Source organism: Sturnus vulgaris, chromosome 5 (genome assembly GCF_052056855.1).
Source record: "Sturnus vulgaris isolate bStuVul1 chromosome 5, bStuVul1.hap1, whole genome shotgun sequence".
NCBI lineage: Eukaryota > Metazoa > Chordata > Aves > Passeriformes > Sturnidae > Sturnus > Sturnus vulgaris.
Window position 1 is genome coordinate 12,334,182 of NC_142247.1, and position 17,094 is coordinate 12,351,275.

Here is a 17,094-nt window from a genome sequence, read left to right on the forward strand (position 1 = left end):
GGAAAAAACCCTTATGACCCTTGAGTCCAACCACTCCTCCAAGTCTTTCTCTTCTCCTTCCTCCTGTTTCCTGGAAAGCAATGGCATTCCACCATAATACCTGTCAGTGGATCATGTCAATCAAATGGAAATGTACCCACTGGATCTCAGTGGGTCAGGAATCAGCACCAGAATCATTCTCCTCTCAGTCTCCACAACATGGCCTATCATACTGCCACAGAAGTCAGGAGAACAAGCCCACAACAACTGCATTTGCACATGGTGCAAGAAACTCAAGGTTTTTGGACAAAGACATGTGTACAGGTGTGAGGAAAAGGGGACAGCCTGCAGATGTGTCCTACCAATGAGCTTGACACTCCTTTCTAGGTGAAAGATCATGTAAAGGGAGCACTGCTTTGATGCCAAAGCTCTAATAACATACCAAGAAAATAACTAAGCTAAAGGACTGATCTCATAAAATATCAACTTAACTCCTCTCTTAAGGAAAGGACTCCCTCTTCTTTTAGGAAAAAATATGTGCTGTTGGATGTATAGAGAATGAGCATTATTAGGGGTAAGGATCTAGGTGCTGTATGAGGCTCTTGCCTCAGAGAACTCCCAGACAAAGAGGTCAAGAGAAGATAGAGATTCAGGCAGACAATAAAAAGACAAAAGGCACATAGAGACAAAAAGCAGCTTTGTAAAAGTACCTGCAACAAGCTGTAGACAAAACTGTAGGCATTCTTGAGATGCAGGTTCGAGGAAGATTTTGTGTAACTACAGAAGAATCCTCTAACACATGAACAGCAGCAGTAGATGGGCAGCATGGCATACTCAGCACATGGCAGTGCATGATTTTTAAGTGAAAAATAATAAAATAAATCATGACATTTCACCAACATACCTTGAGCACAGGGTGATATTTTAAAATTATCTGTATTTGTTTTGACATTTCAGTGTTTACCTTTTACCTACTCTTTTACATTAACATTGAACCAATCTGACTTTATTTTAGCAGGCAGCACTTTATTAACACTCTAAAACTTCAAGTTTCCTCAAAAATGCCTTCAACATGCAATTTGGATGACAGCCAGGTGTGAAAAGCCACCTCTAACCGAAAAGTACTAAGAAATGGAATGAACTTTGGAATGGAGAATATGTTAAGTTCAGTTATTATGAAAATACAGCAAACATGAGGAGTTATGAAAATACATACGAAAATGCTGTTTTATGAAAATACAGCAAACATGAAGAGCAAACATGGTGTGCCACAGGGAAAAGCCTTACACAGGTTGATTGCCTAATCCACATTTCTTTCGTGGACTCCTAATCATAACTCACTGCTGAGCAAAGCAGTGCCAGTGCTGCGAGTTACATTTACACACCAATTCAAACTTCAACATATTTGCCTTAAAGAAGAAAAAGTCTCATGGTAATCTCTTAGTCTACCTCAGTGCCCCCAGCCCAGGCACCCCACACGTAGCAGAAGATCACTTCCTGCAATACAAATAGGAGTGGGAAAAGACTAAATACACATTGAAACATCTAGCTAGTAACTTTTTAAATAGTAGTTTATCTTGAATTTGCATCCCCTTTCCCCTCAATGCTCGATCCACATGGTCAAGCTCACAGCACAACTGCAATGGCTCTCTCCACTTCAGCTCCAAGGGTAACTGCAAACCTTCACAACCATGTTCTGCTCTGGGTCGTTTGCTTCAAAGAGAAAGAAAAAAAAAAAGAAAATAGAAAAAAACTAAACAGGGCACAGCATTAACACTGTCCTTTTCCCTCCTGTGGCCGAGCAGGACCAAGGATTAGCTTCTTTGCAGAAATCCTCTAGTGGAGAAATAATGAAATTTTGCTCTTCACAGGGGTTTAAAACACGGCCAGATTTTAGGAATTGTACCAATAGGAGAAGGAAAGTGTTCTCACAATTAAGTGCCTTCCTTGCATTCTTTCCCAGCATTCATGGGACAGAAAAAAACCCAAAGAAAAATAACTTCCTGCCTCACCTGGTCATTATTAATTACAGAGTTAATCAAACTGAAAGGCCATACAACCCCATTTAAATAGAAACTTGGGGAGAAATGACTCTTTTTTTTTTTTTACTGTTGCTTTTCCATTGCTTTTTGGCAGAGGGAGAATAATCAGAAAGTATCATTTTCTGACTGCATGGACAGGCAAAAGCCAGAATTGACTCATTTAACATGGGAGGAATAAAGGTGAGGTTTCTGGTAAGTGGCAGGAAAAAACTAAACACCTGTCATATTAACTAGTAAGAAACCTGCTGTCTACTGAAACTCTGCTGAGCAGAGTATGACCACATTTACACAAAGCTTGAATTACAGGATATTGTTGTAACAAACAGAAAAATGCCAAGAACCCAAGCTGGGGGTCAGGCAGGGCAGTGTCACAGCTCTCTCCCCAAGCTGACAGCCTTTCCCAGGTGCAAAGACCAGCCCTGCCCAGGAAACACGTGCCATTTGCCTGGCCAGTCTCCTCTGCCTCCCTTGGCCACAAGGCTAGGAGGAAAGCAGTTGTCCTGCTGCTCATCCCATAGGAAGCTTCAGACAGGGGAAAGGGTGGGTCTGTTGATGGGAAGAAACTCTGTAACACACATAAAGAGTCAGTGGACAGAGGGATGTCAGGAACATCCTTTCTCTGTCCTTCACCTGCAAGACAAGGGAATTACAACAATGTTGTTATCATTTGTGCAAGGTGAAAAATCCTTTCTTACCATCCCAAGTCTCTAAATTATTATCTGTAGAAACCTTCCCAGTTCTCAGGCCCTTACAAGAAGCAGCTGGGGAACTTATTACTTCAAGCACAGCCAGGACAGCTCAGGGCTCCTCAGGACAGGAAAGACCTGGAGCCCCTGGAGCAGGTCCAGTGGAGGGTAACAGGGATGATTTAGGGCCTGGAGCATCTCTCTTATGAGGAAAGGCTGAGGGAGCTGGGGCTGCTCAGCCTCGAGAGGAGCCCCAGCTGAGAGGGCCCTGCTGCTGCCTTTGCAAGGACTGGGGATGGATGATCCATTAGAGAACAAAGGTAGCACAGAAGATGGAAAAGCCAGGCACTGCTTTCCACAAAGAAAATGCACATGCTGTAATTTAACTAATCTTCTTGCAAATGAATTGAAAAAACTTTTTCAGCTGTCTAGTCTTAGTCTTAGCTAGTCTCAGGAAGCCATGGCATATATAAGCCACAGCCTTAGTGTAAACTACTTGCTTTCCAATGTATTTCAGTACCATTATCAAAAGTGGATGCATACAGCTGAATGACAGAACAGCTATAATTGAGGGGAAAATTTGGCCTGGTCTCAGAAATCAAGCTAAAATTATAGTTACATCCATATTAAGTAGGAAAAAACCTCCCAACCATTAGTTTCCTAGCTTAAATCTCTTGCTGAAAACACACTTTAAAATCTGATACTAAACAGTCCAGCCATGGTCCTGATACAAAATACAGTACTACAGATGACACACTAGGAAAAATAAAACAAAATTAACATACCAGTGTTTGTGGCTGGACCACTGTACCATTACTGGCATTTTGCTTATGTAGTGATTCCATTGGTGTTTTGCATTACATGGCAAAACCATAGGTTCCCCTTCTAAGAAAAGAATTGCTTAATGTGCCAAATGGTACATCTGGAGAGAAGTGCTGCCAGCCTGCAACGATAACAACAAAAATAGATTAGTCTAATGCTTGCTGGCTAAGTTTCTAAATTATGATGCTCCTCAAGATATTCCTATTAAGAATCATATTTTGGTAGTGTATTACCTAAAACTTTCAGGCTGGAAAGCATCCTTAATCCGTTATTCTATGGCTTTAATTTTTTTTTTTTGCAAATCCAACAGCTGCAGGGGAGACGACTGTGGGTTTGGTGAGATATCAGGTATTATTAGTGCTTTGCTTTAGCTTTTTAATTAAATTATTCCGTGACCTTTCACAGGAGACACTATCAGGCACAAAAATTGTTTGATCTTCAAATGAGTAATTTAAAATGAAGCTTTCTGCCTGATAGTGTGGATTAAGTGTCATGTGGTATTTAAGATTCAGCACATGTAAAAGGGAGAACAGGTAGAAAGGATCTGCTAGATCACATATGATCCATTGTAATACGTATTTCCAAAGCCTATTACACTACTGCCATATAAAGTCTAGCAGATCCTTACAAGCAGTGCCTTTGCTGCTTCTTTGGGAGGTTCCTGCACAAACCAAGCTTCTCCTGGAATGGGATTCCTGCAGGAGAGGTCTCAGTGCCTCTTGTTGCAGGGCTCTGTGTGGCTGAAAGTCCACAGCTGTGCAACTCCACATGGAAACCTGCAGTGCAGCACACCTCAGCTGAAGCCTCAAATTCAAGTTATGCCTCCTTTTAAACAGTATTTTCTTCCTGACAATTTCACTGAAAGAAAAGACATCCCAAGCATTTTAGACTCCAAATACTCAAGTTTACACAGAATGATACAAGCCATAGCCAGATGTGCTGATTTAACCCCAGTAACACAAACTACAACCTCTGCCAGCAGAAGGAACACAGCAGATGTTGTTGAAGATGCTACTTCAGTAAAGAACACGACTAACTCAGGCTAGGTTAGAGACATCCCCAGCCCCACCTGCCCCAGCAGACGAGGCAGGGATATGGAGGTGCCTCAGAGCAAAGCTCTGCTCTCTGACAGCTGCATCAAACCATCCAAGAGCACAAATAGGCAGAGATGCAGCTGCTTCAGGAGCTGGAGTAGCTCTCTGGTTTCGAGGTTTGTAACAGTTACTGCATTACAGAGAGCCATCCAAAGAATATGGGTGATTATTTTTCCACTAAAGGTAAAATGTTTTCCAACTGAATGCTTTCCTGATTTGGAGGCTCCAGGCACACTTTTGAGAGCTTTTGGAAAGTGGTCTGCCTTACAGATCTTGGAGCAAAAGTTGTTCAAAACATTGTTCTGAAGTTGTCCACAACCAATCCGAAATAGTCTGTGAATCATTTTAAATACACAATGGAAAAAAAACAAACCAACGTGATTCTTTTTTTCTAATTAATACTTAATCCCAAAAAAATTCTAGAGAGCCAATTGAGATAGTTGAGACAAGATGCTTAACAGGGCAGTAGAAATGTTTCAGGGATGACAAATCAGTGCATGTGACAATGCAGACACAACACAGGTGAAATATCTGAAATTCTGTAAAAACCCTTGGGTCATTATTACACTCTGCTTAGGGCTGGAGGGATGAAAAAAGATGTGGCTCTCAGGGTTCCAGCCCTCAGAAGCTGCCTTTATGCTGTAAAATTTCTCATCAGCTAGAAACTGCAGGGAGAGAATGGGGGAACTGCTGGTTTTGAACAGCACATGGATGGCCCCACGTGTCCCAAATCCCTGCCAATTTGGGTGTATGGGACAGTGCTGTAAATGTCTGCTGGGGAGTTACACTACTCCAGACTTCAGGTAGGTAATTACCACCTTGCATAGAATCAATGAATACTGAAAAACACAATTAAGCCCAACCTGAACTTCTCAAAAGTTTCCATTCATCATCTCCCCCACATGGACAAGTTGCCAGTTGTCCCAGGAAGCTCCCGTGTTCCATTATTGAAGAATGCACATTGCTTTGACATTTACCAGTGCTTCCTAGAACTGAAAGCACCTCCTCATAAACTGACCATGCACTTTCAAAGACAGACTTGAAGGTTTCATAGTCTGGCAAACAAACTCACCTGTCCTCCAAGTGTATTGACATTTTTCCTCTCACACAGCAGTTCCTTTATTTTCCCGAAGATCAGAAAATTTCCATTCCAGTAGATATTTTTCAGGACTGCTCTTTAGTTCCTTCCTGAAGAAACATGTTTGAAAATTGATCTTATCTAAGTTATTTCCTTATCTGACAAAGAATATTAATGGAAGTTTGAACAACAAATTCAGAGCAGCATGCCTTGTCACCAAGGGGATGAGGAGTGCCTACAGTAAGAAACAAGTTATGGAACTTTCCAAACAGCTTTGGAAGGCTGATCTCTACAAAGTCTTATATTATTTGTTTCCTTCTAATACCCAGACTCGTGCTTCATTTTATTGAACAATCAATGAAGTCTTCCTAGTAGCATTTAACATGCACCTCTTGTTCTAGTGTCAGACATCAAATCTACAAGTCTAGCTCGCACAAGACACATCATGAATTTCTGCCTAGCTTACTTTCATGCAGTGAAAACATTGTTTTCCCTGAAAAACAATGTAATAGCAAAAGAACAAAGTTCACAGTGAAAACGTGTGGAATGGTTTTATCCTATGATAACACAACAGTTCTTTAATATTTAACTTTGATAATAACAGCTGAATTAGATACATGCTTCCAGAGACACAAACTGTTCCAAGCCTGGCTGCTTCACAGATGGTGGATGCAGAGATTAAGTGACTGCCTGAAAGTAACACAGGAGGTCTGTGGCAGTCAAAAACTGATCCAAGAACTCCCAATTCCTCTCCATTGTGTGCACCACAAGGCTATTGTGCCTTTTGACTAGAGCTATTATTTTGTACCTGTAATAGTGTTTGCCTTCACCTGCCTTTGTGAAAATTGCACTCAATACCAGCAGAAAACAGCAGCTCTCACCTCCAACAACCCCCATGTTTGGCCTCACAAGTCCTGGGGGAAGGTCTAGGAGCATCTCCCAGCACAGCTCCCAGGCACACAGCACTGTCATCCCATCTCTCTTCCATCCTATGAACACAACCCCACAGAACTCCCAGCTCCTCCCAGCCCTCTAAACAATCTGCTTCACAATTTATTTGTGAAACCTGCAAATCTGGCAGCATGGTGTGCAAAGTGTCACCCATCCATGAGTGTCTAGAGGGAAGCTGTGGGTCAGGAACCCCTTTCACACCCAGTCTGGGAGGCTCACCTGGTGCCCAGCAGCTCCAGCTGTAGGAATGAGCTGCTGCTGCTCTTGGCAGGACCTTTACAAGTGTATTTTTGCAGAGCTTCAGTCCCAGAGAAGATAACCCCAAAGCCTTCACCTTTTATTTGGGATAACAGAGAACATGGAAACTGAAAGCCTGTATGGAAGGGATTTAGAAAAATACAACTGGCTGTTAACCACTCATGTTACTGTGTGTCAGTGGGAAATAAACACCAGATGTGTGCCCTCCAAAACCTCCCAGATGTGATTTGTCCAGAGCTGCAACACAATCAGAAATACAATCTAGGAATTGCACACCAGCATATCTTGGCACTGATCATCACAAAATAGGCACTGCACCTCATGTTCACACAGGACTGCCTCACTCAGGGCCTTCCTAAGTGAAATCATGGTGTGCCAGAAGCCATCAAATCCAGCTTCCATAAACAGGCTAAAAATGCTGAAGGAAAAAATAAAACAAGAAAAATGTTTGCAAGGAGCAGTAAATGAATATGGAAGTCTAAAGAACATTTAAAATCTAAAATTAATCACTATATTAAAAACATCAATTATTTCCCTTTTTAAAACTCCTTAGTTTTCACAAACACACATACCTGTTTTTACTGTTGCATAAACCAACTCATCCAGATTTGTTCCTATTAGCCAGATTCTATAATTTACAGTAGATGAAAAACAAAAAGCTGTATCCTGTCAAAGAATGCAAGATAACTTGTGATTAAAAAAGATTTCAGGGATGAAGTTTCCCAAGTAACCACGGAAAAGCCACATATTGATCACTTGAGCTCAGAGCTCTCCCTTTCCCAAGGGAAAGGACATAAAAACAAGTATCTGTTTATATCAGTCTGAGAGGAAGTGGTGGAAAGGATGACTGTAACCGTGCCCTGTCCAACATTATTTCCTGGTGCTCATCTGCTGAAGTTTGAAGTGCATCTGCACAAAGTGTACCTTTGCTAAACTTCTCAAAATATATGAAACCTCAAGTACCTCAGAACAACAAAATCAAAATTAGGTGATAACAGATATGTAAAACCAAAGCCACCTTCTCCCTCTCTCTCAGTCCACCTGCAGGAGCCAGCAAAGCATATCCAAATTTGTGTTTGAACCCATCAGCACCAGTGCAAACCTGTTATTCAGAAAGTTCAGAACAACAGAATTTATTTCATTAATTTCTAATTCCTGTCTCCAGTTGGAATAGTTCCCATGGCAAACTCCAGAAGCTTTGGAATAGCAGTGACAGCAGAGAAGGGAAAGAGGATTACCATCAAAGAGACTTACCCTACACTGAGTATTTGCCATATTGGCATGTGCACACTATTTTTAATATAGACATAGAAATGACAAGGAAATAATAATTTCAAACTGTTAAGTTATCCCAAGGGTGATGGTTTTGAAAAAGCAGAATACCTTATACTATTCATTAATTTAATTCACAACATGAAAACCAGCACTGTGCTTTTCCCAATAGGCATTGAGTGGAGAGGCCTCTTGTGGAGACTCATGCTGTTTGTTTGACTGGTAATCCCTGGAAGACACTCTGTCATTGACACATTATACTCCTGTTCCACAACACATTGGACAACTCGCTGACAATTTCTTCCTCTGAAAACCTGCTGTCACTTCAGGGTGTGCTGGGCAGCCTCCAGCATGTAACAGGCTCCAGAAGATGCTCCTAAACTCCCAGTGCCTTTTAGGCTTTGGCAATGATCAAAACGAGAAGGGACATAATGCTGAGCATTTTCTGTGAGGGTCCTGCATTTTAGCAACTCAAAAACTGGATCTGTAATCCCATTCATTTACCTCACCAATAAGACAGTATTTTTTTGTTTTAGGTTTATGCTCATGGAGTGATAGGGGATAGCAGGATGTCAGTGAGTGAAATTGAAGGCACCTGCTTGACATTCAGTGCCTGGTAGTTTCTAATGCCATGGGTTGGAAAAGTTTAATCTAGAATTTTCTTTAAAAGAAAGAGATTTACTTTAAAATGACATATGTGGCTGCGGCACAGGCACTCTTGGGATCTGGCATTTGGGGAACCAGCAGTGGATTTGGCACCCATGAAAAAGCAGCACTACTCTTGCCTCTATACCAGCTTTTGCCAAATCCTGCCCCCCATGTCCAGCATAACCTTCACAGTAACAAGTTGTCCTTGGTATGACCCATGTTTCCAGCTAGTAAAGTCCTCCTCTCTTCCCCCTATTCCCTCAGAAGGCATCAGTTTTCTATTTTAAAAATATCAAGTCACCCTATCTCAGCTGCATTATAAACAAAGACAAACAAAACAACCCAAAACAGTTTCGTGTGTGGAACAAGAAAAAAAACACTTCAAACCCAAAGAAGTTTCCAATAAGTCACTCATTGAAATTCAGGAAGAAAAAACCCCAAAGGGTAAAAATACCCCCACGTATCCAAGTTCTCTGAGGCCATTTCTTTCCCTCATCTGTGTTCCATCATCTTCTTCCTTATCCAAAAAAGTTGTGGTGTCCGTGGGAGTATGAAAAAACATTGGTGTGACCACGGAAAGGAACTCTCTGTCTGGCAGCAGAAAGCCATGCGTTATCCCGTCTCCAGGAACTCAGCCTTCCTTCGATGGTCATAAATATTCTCTGATGACAAAGCAGAGGGTAGTCATTCAACCAGACTGAATAATACTGTACAACCCTGAAAAGCACACTGGGATCTGTGCTCTGTCCCCAGCCACAACAAAGATCCACGGGAAACAACCTGACTGGCCTCGTGTAGGACACCCTGTGCTGCCACATCCACCTTCAGGGTGATTCAGGCAGGAGTGCTGGACTTGTCTCTTTCAGAGGTCTCAACACACCTGGTGGCCATAAAACTCAGCTGAGGACTGTCATCCATAGCAGCCCTTGGTGAAGGACTCGGGGGTGCTGGTGGGTGAGAGCTGGACATGCCCCAGCTGTGTGTGCTGGGACCCCACACTCCCCATGTGCTGGGCTGAGTGACCAGCCTCAGCCACACATCACTGAATGACACCAAGGCTGAAGAAAGCACCAAAGCACAGGCTATCTCATTAATGATAGCTAGCATATGCTATTAATGAGTACACAAGCAGTCATGTCACCTTTTCAGTTACACTCTGTCCTTGGGAGTTTTCAAAGTTTTACAAAACATTTAGGCACAAGTTTTTTAAAGGGAGGAGAAAAAAAACACTCATTACACCGTTAACTTTATACTACACAGTGCAATCAAAGATCTCCTAATTTTCAGGAGAGTGTTACTTGACATCTTGTTGCATAAATATTCTGCTTGTCCACGCAGATCTGGGAATGATCAGTAATGTATATCACAGTCTTGCCGAAGTTATTGATGAGAAAATTATCTTCATGACCTAGAAGATCCTTTCTTCCCCTAGCCAGAAGAAAAAAAAAAAATCGAAATGCAAGTCACTCTTCTGCTGGCCTCCCTTTTTGCTCACCAAACCCCAAATTAATAAATTTACAGTGAATAAACAAATAATCATTTTATGCTTACCCATATGCCTTCTCCTTTTTATGGTAGCCTTATAAATTAAATTTAATCTTGCCCTTCATGGTAGAAACAAGTAATAAAACTAACCTGTTTATTAGTCAGTGTAGTTTGAGAATTATACTCGCATTTCTGCCTTTGAGAACGTGAGGGATTGTTGACACAATGGAGGCCAAGCATGCATTTATGGTGCATGATATCACTGTGGGGCTCAGAGAGGCAGTTTACTTATTCCACAGATGACTGCCACAAGAGAATGTAATTGCTTAATAATGTGTCAATGTACCCATGGGAAGCATTTAAGTCATCTGAGACCTGTATTGGGAACTTGCCAGGGACCCTAGCACTACCTCTAATTTGCACGAAATGGAGGAATTGTGGCCATCTTCTACAGAAAGGATAAACAGAACAAGGGAGAAAGTTGGGACAAGTCAAAAAGGGACCCCTTTCTCAGAAAACTGAACACAACTGGAAGGGGAAACACTGTTCCCCAGATTCAGGAAATAAAAGCTGTAAGATTAACAAACTTCTAAGCAGGCAAGTCAACATCAGTGTGGTATACTCCAGCATATGAGATGATCTTCACTGGGGAGAAATTACCTCACCAAGAATTAAAGCCTCAGAAATAGATTTAACACCTGACTGAAAAGCTATTTATGGACAATGAAATTCTCATACCATCTCCACCATGGCTTTATTTTTTTAGTCATAAATAAAGTTAAAGTGAAACATCTGAGTAATTGAATATTAGTGGGAGGCAAATAACAATTAAAGCTCTCTGAACACTGCAAATCAAGTAGCATTGTGTAGGATCAGCTTAATAAATCAGAGTCTTTTCCATACTTCTCAAGAATTAAAGTGTCATAGGATGAGATCCAACTTTGTGGATGCCTACTTTTAAGCATGTAACTATTTCCATTGATTTTGAGAACAACCCAAATGCTTTAATTCAGGTACATGAAGACACCTGGTGAGTGAAAGCCTTGGTAAGGAAGTCCTCACTGGAAGCCTTGGGAAGCTTTTCAAGCCAATGGAAATTGTAGTTCTCTCCAATAAGACTCACAACAATGTAAAGAGATCCTGCAGCTAAAGTGAGAATGACCCAGTGGCTCAAGCAAAACAGGAATTCACAACCTTTTCCAGTATGCTATTGGAGAGCCTTTCATTAATTTTCCAAATGGTTTACAGGATGTTTTCTGTTCACCCTTCCTCGAGACACAGTTCAGAAGAACCTGTACCCTTTTAGCACAAATGGGTCAGTCCCCAACCCACAATGAGTCAAAGGATCTGACTGAAGGACATCCACTGTGCCATGCCATGATGCTCAGCTCAAGGCCCAGATGTGACCTACTCCATGTTAAAAAAAAAACAACCTCAAAAATCCTAGTTCTGCAAATTTCAGGTTAGTCTTTCAATCTAGTTTTTTCACCCAGCTCTCCCTCTACTTCTCCCTCCCACCCTGATCTGACTTTTCCCATTCCAAATGAGATTTAGAAGTCTGCCTGATGGCAGGTGGGTGGAGGCTCTCCAGATACTATGTTTGTTGGTAACCCAGCAGTTATTTGTGGTTGACTTTTTTGGTTGCCCACAGGAATTTCCAGGGTGGTGTAAACAGACAGATGTGGGTTCTTTTCTGCTATATAGATCACACCATAGAGAGATATCAAAGGAAAAAACCAAGCCCATGAATAATGCACTAGTGGGAGCATTTGAAGCTCTGAACTTTAAAGACTGGCCTCTGAATTTATTGGTTTAATTGTTGGGTATGGACACTTGGGCTGCCAGATAGCTTTTGAAATCAAAACATCACTGAAAGGTTTCCCGAATATTTAGAAGTTTATACAAAGTGTAAGTGGGCTCAAGTACTGGCAAACTCCAGGCTGGTCCCGCCCTGACAGCACTGCCACAATCTTACATGCTAAAATTGTTCTTTCCTTCTTTCCCTCAGTAGCACAGTGGTTTGATTTTTACTTCAGTGAAGCATCTCAACAACTATTCCATGGCTCGTTGCTGCTGTAACACTGGGAAACTGAAGGGGAGGGTTTCAAAGCTATGGATTAGTAAAGCTCCACTGATTTCAGGCTAATTCATACTAGCCAGGAAATTCTGCCCCTTGTTCTCTTTTTTTTGTTTGTTTCTACTGTTACCATTATGCAAATGCTACTTTTGTCATGTGATTTCTAAGTGCCTTGTGCTTGCACAAGAGACTCATCGTGGCATTTTCAGCCTTGAGATGAACAACTAGCCCACGATTAAAATCACGTTAAGTCAACAGTGCAACTTGCTAATCATTCTTACTCTAGAGTTTCCGGCTAAAGCTTTTCTCATAATTTATTTTTCCAGGAGGATTTGTGTATGTTTCTGTCAGTCTATTTCGGAGCATGGCAGGTTACAGAGGCACTTTTATTCATGGCTGGACATGGATTATTTTAATTAGAAAGAAAAAGGGTTCTTGGTTTAAACAGCCTTGCACTGTCATCTTGCGGTTGCAGTGCTCACTTCCTCATCCTTATTTGGAAATCCCTTGAACAAGAATTTGATTTTAGCAGGAAGAAATGGTGATAGCCTCACTCCCAGGGCTTGGGTTTGTTTGGAGGCCTCCTTCCTGGCATTCTTGAGACAAGACAGAGTGACCCTGCCAACTGTTTCCACTTCAGTTTTTTCCATGTCCTTCCTTTGTGAGAAGAAGGCATCACCTCCTCTATAAAAGCATCATTATTTAGAAGACTTCATCTCCTCCAGACTTACAGCACTTGCACTATGAACACGTGCTCCAAGACACGTTTTCAGGGCAGTGTTATGCACAGCCCTCCTTCCTGCCTGAGCTTTGAAGGGGGAATACTCTGCCACCGTCAGCTCCCAGTGAGGGACACAACTCAGGGCAATCACTTACAACACCTTCTTGGCTTTACCCACTAATCTCAACTTGCAAGCAGCAATTATTTTTGCCTCTTTCCAGGACTGCTCAAGACACCAAGCATGGGATTATTTTTGTAGACACTTCCAAGAGTTAATTTCCTGAGCTGTCCAAAAGACAAGAGAAAACCCTGAGCCAGGCTTCTCTTCATCTCCAGCAGCTCTCTTCCACCTGCTTCCTTGTATCTTCCTGCTGGATAAAAATAAATCATATTCTGCAAAGATCGCCCAAATCCATCCCCTCCCAGTGAAGCCTGACCAAATCACTGATCAGTGAGTGACCAGAAATGAGGAAATCAACAAGTTATTTGGATGTGTGAACCAGGATGTTACCTCAACCTAAACTACAGATTCCAAAAGTTGCATCCCTGTCCTCCTCAACAGGCAATATTTAGATCTCCTATTATACAAAATCCTTCTTACTGTTTTACCAATACCAGGAATCAAAATCTTAAAAATCTACATCGTTTCTATTTGTGCTATTCACTTCTGTCATTTGTCTCAAATTAGAAGTAAAATATCCCCATAAGTTCACTCTTGTTACATTCTGTTTAAGCATCTCTATTTGGGCTGCCAATACCTTAAGGAAACATTTATTTTTACAGAAACTACAGTTAACATTAAGAGTTAGGGGCAAAAAAATAAAAAATGGGTTTCTAAGGGACTTAGTTTAGTACTTGGGGAAAAACTCAGTATATTTTTATTAGAATTGTGTTACCATTGTTCCCTTGAATGAAACTTGAGAGTGTGAAAAATGAGTTTTTGGAAAGAACTGTCTTATAGTTCGAAATACTGTAAACCATATTTATTTCAACTTTTCTTTTACATGTGAAAATTTTCATGATTTTGCAAACAGATTGCCACAGATATTTGTGCATCAACTCAAAATCTTACTGCCAGCAGAGGGATCATCTGGGGGCTTTGGAATCCATTAAAGCACCATTCAGAATCTCTGTGAGGGTTATACTCTAAAACTCCCAGCAAGATTTTTTTTCAGCTACAAAGGATTTTAAAGGGTAAGAATTATCTATTTTGTCCTCACACTTTCAAAATGGCTACATTTTAGTTTAGCTTCAGAGAAAAAAAAACTTCTTCAGAGATAAAATGTAAAACCACTTCAGAAAGAGGATTGCAAAATAATGGGGTTGTCTAGAAACTCTGGGAGCTGAGAGTTACCAGAAGTGTGACTACTGTTATCAAACAAATGGATTGAAATCACAGACTCACAGATCCATTCAGGTTGGAAAAGACCTCCAAGGTCACTGAGTCCAGCCTGTGACTGATGCCCACCTTGTCACCCAGACCAGAGCACTGAGTGCCATGTCCAGGCATTCCTTGGACACCTCCAGGGATGGGGACTCCACCACCTCCCTGGGCCATCCTTGCCAATGCCTGAGCACCCTTTCAGTGAAGAAATTCCTCCTGATGTCCAGCCTGAACCTCCCCTGGCACAGCTTGGGGCCATTTCCTTTTGACCTGTCCCTTGTTCCCTGGGAGCAGAGCCCAAGTCCCCTGGCTGCCCCCTCCTGTCAGGGAGTTGTGGAGAGCCAGAAGGTTCTCCCTGAGCCTCCTTTCCTCCAGGCTGAGCCTCTCCAGCTCTCTCAGCTGTTCCTGGTACTCCAGGCCCTTTCCCCAGTTCCATTCCGTTCTCTGGACTCACAAATGTGAAGAATCTCATTTTTGGCATGGTTAGCAGAGATGTCAGGAGACAAATCTGACTGACAAGAGTGTGTGGGAAAGTCCAATCCCCATGCATGAAGATGCCCTTGAACCCAGGGACTGATAACTTGCAGAGGGCAAAGCAAAACCAAACCCAGACGGGGACCGGCTCAGCACTTGGGAGCAGGACAAGCTGCCATCTCCCCAGAGTGCAGGAACACACATCCCACAAGGCCAACAGCACCAAACCCAGCTGCTGCTGCTGCTGCTGAAGGGCTCCAAGAGCAGCAGGGACCACCTCTGACAGCAGGAGCAGCACATGCTAATTCCATCCTTCCCCTCGCTGCCAGCACTGCCAGCCCGGCTGATAATTGGCACTAACTGCAGCCGTGGTTGCTGTGATGTGGCAGCTGTTTGCCAAGAGCTGGACTGAGACCACCAACTCACTTCAGACAGGCCACTAAACACCCATCTGAGGGTAACCACGAGGTCGCTCTCAACTTGGGTTCCATTCAAACTGGGGACTTCGAGGTGAAAAGGCTCCGCATTCAATTACCAGTCCCCTGAGTCATCCCATCCACCCTCTATAGTTATTTCAAAGTGCTCTGCTAAGCAATATCTGAGAACATTACATGTGTTCAAAATGCTAAAAATACATGTCTAAGAAGGCAGGGAAAAGATTGGATCACTCAAAAGGACATTTTCCTTTCTCTGTAAAAAGAAATTAAACAACAAAAAAGAAAAAGTGTCACTCACTTTCAAGTTGCTTTTTCTCTTTTTTCCAAATATTTGTTTCACACCCTGCTTTGCTATTCCAATTAATTTCTTGCAAATATCTTTAGAATACAAAAGAGAGACTGTTCTTGGTAAAAAAATAAATGTTCCTTTTACCTTTGTATTTTCTAAATAGCTAAATCAGTACTAGAAAGAAAGTGAAAGTACTTGGGGGGAAGGGGGTGTGAGAAGGGTAGCAGGAACAAAACAAAATGCTAAAAGATGGATTAAAAAGGCCCCACACTGAAAACGACGAGTCCCAGGGATTCCAGCCAGGGTTTCTCAAACGTGCGGATTTGTTTTCAGAGTGACGCTGCCCTCTGGTACCCCAGGATATGGTATTTTCAATGCAGCTCCAGAGGGTCACCAATCTATTTGTGTCACCTATCCTGGGATCTGACAACTCTCCCCAGGGGCTCAGTTAAACAAGCCTTCAGTTTTTAAACAAAGTGGATTTTAATTGAGAAGCACCTGTGGCGAGAGTCTACTGGCATTATTAGGAAGCAAATTTATCAGAGTGAATCATAGAAGCAGGAGGTGGGGGAGCCAGCAGGGAGGGGGAGTCATACCTGCAACACAGAACCAGTCCTTTCATAAAAAACCCTTGGAGAAATGTGTAGGATTTGACTGCACCCCACAAGGAGCATTTTTCCCAACAAGCTGTTCCCAGGGTGCTGAAAAGCTATCATTCATAAAAAATTATTGAGGGGGAAGGAGGTAGCAAAAGGGAGTTCAGGAGGCCAGGGATGCCAGTGGGAGCTGCAGAATGAGACCCTCTGTAAAGCACGCACCTGTTTGTGGCCACCATAAAAGCTTAACTAGAAAGCCTAAAGTTCCAAATTGGGGGGGGGGGGGGGGGGGGGTGGTGGGAGAAAGGGGGAAAGAGGGAAAACATAATGAAAGCTTGTCTTAATATAAAAATAAACTTTAACCCATGGAGTGCAGACTCACAACAGATGGCTGCAATTTAGAAAAAAGTCCTGGCAATGAGAAATACACAGAACTGAGGAGGAAACTCTTCCAGACACATCTTGGTATCACTGAACATGGGCTTGGGGCAAAGACTGGAATTGCATCACTTTATAAAATATGTAGCTAAAAAACCTGTTTCTAAACCAAAATTTAATGTCAGCCTAGAGAGCAATTGATAGGAGGGGCCAAGGTCTGTCTAAATGTAGTAATAAACTATTCCACTAAGGAAGAGTTTAGAAGGCAAGGAGAAGAGAGTGAAACTAACAGTTAGATGACACACAAATGTTTACAGTGACAAGGGATATGCTGTAATTTTAATGACACCATTAGTAAAATCCCTTGGTGATTTGTTGCAGTGTTATGCACTCACTTTACCCTTGGTGAGGGGCAGAAATGAT

General features: G+C 42.1%; 1 protein-coding gene across 6 annotated transcripts in view; it reads right to left on the reverse strand.

The window, feature by feature from the left end:
* LOC148223562 (uncharacterized) overlaps positions 1 to 14,025 on the reverse strand; it is a 60,421-nt gene extending 46,396 nt beyond the window's left edge. The window contains exons 1-6 of one of the 6 annotated variants that reach the window (XM_088164857.1): positions 9,285 to 14,021; positions 7,483 to 7,576; positions 6,872 to 7,025; positions 5,696 to 5,811; positions 4,158 to 4,387; positions 3,493 to 3,650 (exon numbers count right to left, since the gene is read on the reverse strand). In XM_088164857.1, coding sequence (XP_088020983.1) covers positions 5,727 to 5,811; positions 6,872 to 7,025; positions 7,483 to 7,576; positions 9,285 to 9,392 — 441 coding nt within the window. In that variant the 5' untranslated portion in view covers positions 9,393 to 14,021 and the 3' untranslated portion in view covers positions 3,493 to 3,650; positions 4,158 to 4,387; positions 5,696 to 5,726. Of the gene's footprint in view, positions 1 to 670; positions 2,652 to 3,492; positions 3,651 to 4,157; positions 4,388 to 5,695; positions 5,812 to 6,871; positions 7,026 to 7,482 lie in introns of those variants that run through there. The other 5 variants (XR_015803770.1, XR_015803767.1, XR_015803768.1 and 2 more) reach the window with 5 other exon arrangements.
* Positions 14,026 to 17,094: the final 3,069 nt, after the last annotated feature.